Raw genomic sequence first — 7,916 nt, forward strand, 5'->3', positions numbered from 1 at the left:
TGGCACACCCCACAACCTATTAGAACACATTGTTCTGGGAGTTAGGATCCTCTAAGGGATCAAGTCCAGACATGAACAATAACTTGCATATTGTCATGTCATGAACTACAACTAAAATCACATAGAGGGGAATAATAGGGGTACAAGGATTCATAGTATAAACAAGTAAAAGAAATTAACGTGCTAATTAAACATTCAACTCTATATAGACAGTAAAGTTGATTGTAATGAACCATGTTCAGTATGTCCTTTAGCAAAGCAAACAAGATTACCTTTTCCTATTAGCAACAGTAGATGTGATGTATTCGGTGACCTTTATTCATGCGGATGTATGTGGACACTTTATGGTACCAACTTTTGATGGTAGGAGATATTTCCTTACTCTTGTTGATGATTTCAGTAGGTATACATGGATCTACCTCATGAACACAAAAGATGAATAAGTTGTGGTTTTGAGACACTTTATTTCACTACTAAGAAATAAGTTCTCCACTACCCCTAAAACACAAAGAACAGATAATGGAGGAGAGTTTTTCAACAAGCAGTGTCGCGCCCCCTTTTTCTCGCGAAATCGGTTTTATGACATTTGGGTGGACAACTCGTTCCCTTTTTGGGAACTGACTTTGAATTTAAGAGCTTCCACCTAATGATTAAAGTGAATTAGGACACTAAGAAGAGTTTGATTTAGAAAACCAGTTTGGGTAAGGGCTAGAAATTATCCCGAGGGAAAGGTGTTAGGCACCCCTCAGGATCTACTAGTGTGGTTCCCGGCCATGCTACAATTGTGACTTTAAGGAGAAGTAACAAGTAAGCAAATAAAGGTTTCAAATATGAGAGATTGTCACATTATGGCTGTAATAAATTAAAGTTTGAAGAAACAAAGAAAGCTGAAATTTTGAGGAAATAGTTTGAAAATTCTGAAAAGTAATAAATAAGTAAAGGGAAGGGGATCCTAGGTTTACAAATAATATGGATCACATCACTGCAATACCCGGTAATCACTCCTCAGAAGAGGGGTTACACGTGGTATTAGTGCACTGGTCATCATATCCATATCTACCCTTTCCCACCCCGTTAAGGTATTAAAATGCGGAATAGTTTCGTTATTGCATGCTCTTACCTGTCCCAATCCTATTAGTCCTGGAGGCATTTGGGACTACTAGTCCTAAAGGGAAGGGAGATTGGGTTTTTATGGTTTAAAGAACAAAATCTAGGGCGACAAACAAAACACATAGAGCAGATATGGGAAACACATAACATTTAAAGGCTCAAACATGCCTCCTCAACTTAAAGACATATTGTTTAGCATGTCTTGCATGTACTGGTTATGGTCTGAATTAAACTTAAAAATGTTAAAGCAGGCTGATTTATCACATATTTTCAGATAAGAAGTCCGAATTAGGCCTGCCCGATGGTTGTAATTATCAAAGACTGGTGCAGTTATAACCTTCACCCTAAAGCTTGCCTAGGTAAAACCTATAGGCATGATATCTTTGCATAAAAGAAATATACTGATTTTAAAGAAAAGGACTTATTAATTGCAGGAACATAAGTTCTACAATATTAAGCAACGTTACTACTGATTTGTAAACTTATAAGCGAGATAGACGATTCAGATTCGTTGATTACTCCTATAGGCATGCTTTCTAAGCGTTATTGATTTAAAAATGTTTATAGTCGAAATGAAAATGCAGGAGTCCTATAGGCATGGTATCTAAAATGTTGTTTGTTATTAAAACCTGTGAACACGTTTGCCTAGAGATAGTTGTATATGCAGAATTCAAGAAGTCCTATAGACAGGTTATCTATATAATATGCAGTGTTATGAAATGTAGAACCTATAGACATGTTTTCTAGATAATACAGAAATGCAGAAACTTATAAACGTGGTTTCTATATGATAACGCAAGACATGTAAACATGATTTCTATATGAAAATGCAGAATCTATAAACATGATTTCTATATGAAAATGCAGAACCTATAAACATGATTTCTATATGAAAATACAGAACCTATAAACAAGATTTCTATATGAAAACGCAGAAGTGAAAGCAGGACATGATTGCAGAAGTATGATAAATACCTATGAACATGATATCTACCCCTTTTGCATGAATGATTTACCCTCCCCCCTCTTTAACTAAAACCCCATAAGTTATTACAAATTATTACAGCCCAGAATGAATAAGAAAAGTAAAATTACATCAGAAATTAAAGCACAACCAAGGGGAGCCTAATTCAGATTCCAGGTCTGAAATATGAAATGAACCAACTCTAAATATCAAATTTCCAAAGCCTTTCTCTTATTTGGGATGTGTCAGAGTTCCCTAAGAGTCTCAAGTGGACTCCGGGCAGCACTTACACCCAAATATATTGTAGAATTGAGTTATAGTGCAGTGTGGAAGGACCTTCAAGTATCCAAGTTCAGAGGGAACTCAAGGTCCCAAGGCAAGGCTTACAGGAGGGGGCAGAGCTTAGAAGCTAAGAGTAAGTGTAAGTGCAGAGTTTGAAAAAGGGAAAGGGGAAGTGGTAGAGAAACAGGGACAGGCTAGTGGCACACCCCACAAGCCTGTTAGAACACATTGTTCTGGGAGTCAGGATCCTCTAAGGGATCAAGTCCAGACATGAACAATAACTTGCATATTTTCATGTCATAAACTACAACTCAAATCACATAGAGAGGAATAATAGGGGTATAGGGATTCATAGCAGAAACAAGTAAAAGAAATTAACATGCTAATTAAACATTCAACTCTATATAGACAGTAATGTAGACATGGATGTAAAGGCTATAAGTGAACACATTGGGATGGTGTTGAAGCTAAAACTAGAACATACCACTCTCAAAGAAACAAGTGAAACAAAGCAGTAGTCTTGCAAAGCCAAAGTGCAAACAGGCAGCCAGAATGCTATGATCTTAGAAAAGAATTGTGAGATTGTAAGGATGAAGTATGAAGTGTAAAAGTGCTCAATTAAGAGTTTGTTAAAGTGAAGAAGGGCCGTGCCCTTTTATAGTGTAGAAGGCAAGTAGAATAATGTAAGAAAATAGTTTGGAAATCAATTACACAAGGTCTCCCTTTAATTATGGGATTCTGATTTCAAACGGGAAAAATAATTAAGGAAAGAGGTTGATCAAAACCTTTTCCAAAGCAGTACAAGAAGGGTAAATACACAGAGATTTATTTAAGAAAAAAGTTTGATAGCACACGCTTTGTGCAAGTAAGGAAAGGAAATCAGTTAACAGCTAAGAAATCAAAATTGAAGGCTTTGTACGAATGAACCAAGTCAGGAAAAGTGAGGAAAGGTTTTACTTAAGAAAAATCAGTAACAATCAATCAAACCTAAAAAAAGAATTCTGAATCAATCATAAGTTAGAAAACCTTTTGAAGAAAGGTTCAACACACATATAAAAACATACAGACATGCTTAAACAAGAAAGAACTGGCATGCTAATCAGAAGAGTCTAGCATAGAATAGTCTAAAAGTTCAAAGTCATAAACAAAGAAATTCAAACTTAGTTCATAGACTCAGATTGAGTCTAAAAGAGTCAAGGGTTCCAAAATAGAACCCTAGTCCAAACACAAGATGAACCTCTTCAAAACCCCCAAATTCTAGGGTTCCTACTTCGAATTAGATACAGAGACGAGGAGGCAAGTAATTGAAACAGGCTCAGAGATCTCTTTCAGAGACTCATGAGAAAACAAACAGATACAATAACAAGTTCAAAGCAAACAAAGTGAAGAAACTGATTTGAAGCACATGTTTAAGAAAACCTGGGACTTAACAAGTTCAGAAGAGAAAAGAGATAGTATAACACTTAAAAAAAGTAGAGGAGACATGTGTAAAGGGAACTCGAACAAAGGTCCAGTAAAGGCAACAAAGAACTTAAGATTTTAGTAGGAAATACATACAGTAGGAGAACGCAGAATACCAGAAAGGTATAGTAGAAAAACATAGGAAAGCAGTAGAAGCACATGCGTGACAAATACATACAAAGAAAAGGAAAAGAAATGTCGGAGAAACATTTTGAACTTTTCAGAAACCCTAAATCGAAGAGAAGTAAATTTTTGAAAGAAAACATGGGGAAAATGCTTAAGAACTCAAGTAGATCACAGATATATAACCAATCTAAGAAAAATCAGAGAAAACCTCGAATAGCTAGGGTTTCAGAAGAACCCTAAACGAGAAAGGCTTGGAAAAAGGTCCGATCTTGAGTCGGATGAGTCAGAAATAGGCTCATAATGCTTGGATATGGTGGAGCAAGGCCGGAGATGGCCACAGAACCTTGAATCGGCGAAGATCTGAACGGACTCCTTCGAGGTCAGACCTCAAACCTTCGAGCACCAAGCGTTCAAGGGCGGAGGGAGGTGAGTATAGGCCATCCATGGCCTGAGAGGCCATGAATTCCGGTGAGATTGAGATTGAAGATGGTGAGAAAGGCTAGCGTTTCAGGAGAGTTTGAGAGGAGAAGAATTCCAGAGGTGACTGTTTGAGTGGAATGAGCTAGGGTTAGGGGTGTGGGTGAATTAAAAAGGAAAGGAATGATCGTGGCCGTTGATCAAAATGATCAACGGCCTAAATTAAAATAGAAGGTCGGGCGGGTTAAATTGTTTGGGTCGGGGGAAGGTTGGATTAAAATTGGTTTGGCCCGTTAGGGGTTGAAATTGGGTCAATTAGGGGGATCAATTTGGGCTATAATTGAAATAAAAAATGGGTCAGATTTTAAATAGTCAGTTTTCCCTTTCTATTTTATAAAAATAGTAAAAATAATTTTGAAAACAAATTAAAAGTACTGGATCAGTTAATAATATATAAATATTAATTTAAAAATATTGGAACCAATTTCATAATTAAAAAATGCTATTAGTCTTAAAATAGGCTAAAATTGCAATTATATGCAATTTAGCTTTTAAAATACCAAATAAATTTGCAAAAAATGTATAAAAATTACCCTAGATATATTTTGATATAAATATGAGAATAAAGCAATTTATTCACCAAAATGATAATTTTGGAAATAATTATTTATTTTTGTACTGCTAAAATGGGCAATAAATCAGTTAATTTTTTTTAGAAATTAGGAAAATTATTGAAACACTTGGACATACTTATATATGAATATATATGCTATTTTGAAAGTATTTGCATGTAAAAATACATAGAAAAATATTGGGTATCAACAAGCAGTTGACAACCCTATTGTAGTATGAAGGGATAGTGCATCAAAGCTTCTGCCCATACACTCCTCAACAAAATGGAGTTGTTGAACGAATGCATAGGTACATTTTGGATACTACACAAGCCTTGAGATTCCAAGCTGGATTGCCTTTAAAATTCTGGGGTGAGTGTGTTTTAACAGCTGTTTATTTGATCAATAGAGTTCCTTCTAGAATTTTGTATGGTAAAACATTTTTTGAGCTGGTATTTCACAAGAATGTCACCTTAGATCATCTCAGGGTGTTTGGCTGCCTGACCTATGCTGCAAATCTTAAAAGACAACACAAATTCTCACCTAGAGCAGTACCAGATATATTTTTAGGGTACTCATTGGTGCAAAAGGGTTACAAACTCTATGACTTACACAATAATTGCCCTTTTGTGAGTAGGGATGTTGTCTTCAAGGAAGATTTGTTTCCTTTTCTCCAACACATGAACAACCCCATGAAGGATCAACAACTTCCTATTATAAGCCCAGCCCATGATTCTGACTCTGATGATCTAGTGTTGCCTCTACCTCAGCATTCCATCACATCAAAAGACACTTCATCATCTGATTTGGCACACCAAGATGATTCTCCGGCTATACTTCACCACATATTCCACTCACTGAAGATCTTCAAGGCAATGCTACAAGTCTTGATGATCTCCCATTTCCAGATGATTTTCCAAGCAGTCCTGCCCATCACACTACTGTAGTTCCACTTCTTGAGGTTATTCCTTCATCGGTTTATGGTGACTTAACAGCTGCTGGGCTCAGAAAATCCATTAGGCCTTCTAGGCCTCCTATATGGATGAATGACTATGTGGTTGGGCAAAATGCCGGAAAGAGCAAGTCTTGCAATTATCCTATTGCCAATTCTATTAGTTATCAAGCATTGAAGCCTGCCTACAGTCAATGTCTTGCAGCTTATTCAGTAGAGATTGAACATAGTCCATTCTCAGAAGCAGCTAAGGATCCTAAATGGGTGTCAGCAATGCATCAAGAACTTCAAGCCGTGGAAGACAATGACACTTGGAGCATAGTTCCTTTATCTTCTGGAAAGAAACCCATTGGATGTAAATGGGTATTCAAGATCAAACATAAAAGCTAATGGAGAGGTTGAAAGATATAAGGTCCGACTTGTGGCTAAGGGGTACACACCACTAGAGTGGTTGGATTATACAGATACTTTTTCACCTATAGCAAAAATGGTCACAGTCAGGACCATCATTGCCCTAGCTGCTCGTCATGGTTGGCTTATCTACCAAATGGATGTTCATAATGCCTTCCTTCAGGGTGATCTCTTGGAAGAAGTGTACATGACTATTCCTCCTGGCTTTTTCTCATACCACTGCAAGGCAGGGGGAGTATTCATCTTCTGTTTGCAGACTTCGCAAGTCCTTATATGGACTCAAACATGATTCCGGGCAATGCAATCTTAAGCTCACAGATGCCTTGCACACAATGGGTTTCACATAAAGTCGATATGATTACTCTCCTTTCAACAAAAGAGAAGGTTGTAGTCAAGTGTGAGTTCTCATCTATGTAGATGACTTGTTAGTCACTAGTAGTGATGTTAAGTTGATTGACAAAACTAGAGTAGATTTACAGAAGTTCTTCAAAATAAAAGACCTAGGGGAACTGAAGTTCTTCCTTGGGATTGAATTTGCAAGATCCTCTAAAGGCATATATATGAGCCAAAGAAAATATGCTTTAGAGTTGGTAGCTGAACTTGGCCTAGAAGGATCAAAACCAGCTAGTACTCCTCTAGAAGTCAATCAGAAGTTAACTACTGTGGAGTTTGACAAAGCAACAACACCTGCTGCTGATAATGATCCGGTTTTAAGAGATACAAGTGTATATCAAAGGCTTGTTGGTAGACTGTTGTACTTGACAATGACTCGACCAGATATCTCTTATGCTGTGCAAACACATAGTCAATTCATGCATGCTCCAAAACAATCACATCTAGATGTTGTCACCAGAGTGGTGAGGTATATTAAGACTGCTCCAGGCCAAGGTCTGTTATTACCAGCAGAAGGAGATGGACAACTATTAGTATATTGTGATGCATATTGGGGTGCATGTTTGCACACAAGAAGGTCTGTTACGGGCTATATAGTATTCTATGGTGATGCCTTAATTTCTTGGAAGTGGAAGAAACAAGAAACTGTTGCAAGAAGCTCCACAGAAGTAGAATTTCGACGCATGGCTTCAGCAGCGGCAGAGATAGTATGGCTGACAGGCTTATTCAATGAATTAGGCTTTAAGATTAAAAGACCAGTCACATTGATGTGTGATAGTAAGGCAGCAATACAAATTGCAGCCAATCCTATATTCCATGAGCGTATAAAACACATAGACATCGATTGTCATTTTATTATGGAAAAGGTGAAAGTTGGATCTATCAAAACTGTGCATGTCAACACTAAGGAGCAGGTGCAGACATTTTAACAAAAGGGCTGGGTAGAACTCACCATGATCATCTACTTGGCAAGATATGAGTGTAGAATCTTTTTCTCCCCTCTAGCTTGAGGGGGAGTATTGAACCAACATAGATAACACATTAGTTTAGGGGTTAAAGTGTATAAATAGAATCTTGTAACTTAATCTCCATTAGTCGATTAGTTAGTTATCAGTATATATAGATGTTAGCCTCTTCAGTTAGATAGATCTGTACATTTTCTTCTTTGTAGATATATGGAAATGGTTTC

The 7,916-nt window shown here is 37.1% G+C and overlaps 1 protein-coding gene across 1 annotated transcript; it reads left to right on the forward strand.

Annotated features, from left to right (window-relative positions):
- Positions 1–6,410: 6,410 nt before the first annotated feature.
- LOC138889929 (uncharacterized mitochondrial protein AtMg00810-like) lies at positions 6,411–7,656 on the forward strand. The gene is made up of 2 exons (XM_070173275.1): positions 6,411–6,582; positions 6,752–7,656. Exons 1-2 carry the CDS (start codon positions 6,411–6,413, stop codon positions 7,654–7,656), a joined length of 1,077 nt encoding a protein of 358 aa, XP_070029376.1.
- Positions 7,657–7,916: the final 260 nt, after the last annotated feature.

This window comes from Nicotiana sylvestris, chromosome 4 (assembly GCF_000393655.2).
Source record: "Nicotiana sylvestris chromosome 4, ASM39365v2, whole genome shotgun sequence".
Taxonomy (NCBI): Eukaryota; Viridiplantae; Streptophyta; class Magnoliopsida; order Solanales; family Solanaceae; genus Nicotiana; species Nicotiana sylvestris.

What these genes read in the sequence shown, in the direction of transcription:
- LOC138889929 (XM_070173275.1), top strand. Translation starts at nt 6,411, where the DNA reads ATGGTCACAGTCAGGACCATCATTGCCCTAGCTGCTCGTCATGGTTGG. An exon ending in AGGGGGAGTATTCATCTTCT is followed by an intron (nt 6,583 to 6,751) that starts GTTTGCAGACTT and finishes TCATCTATGTAG; the next exon opens with ATGACTTGTTAGTCACTAGT.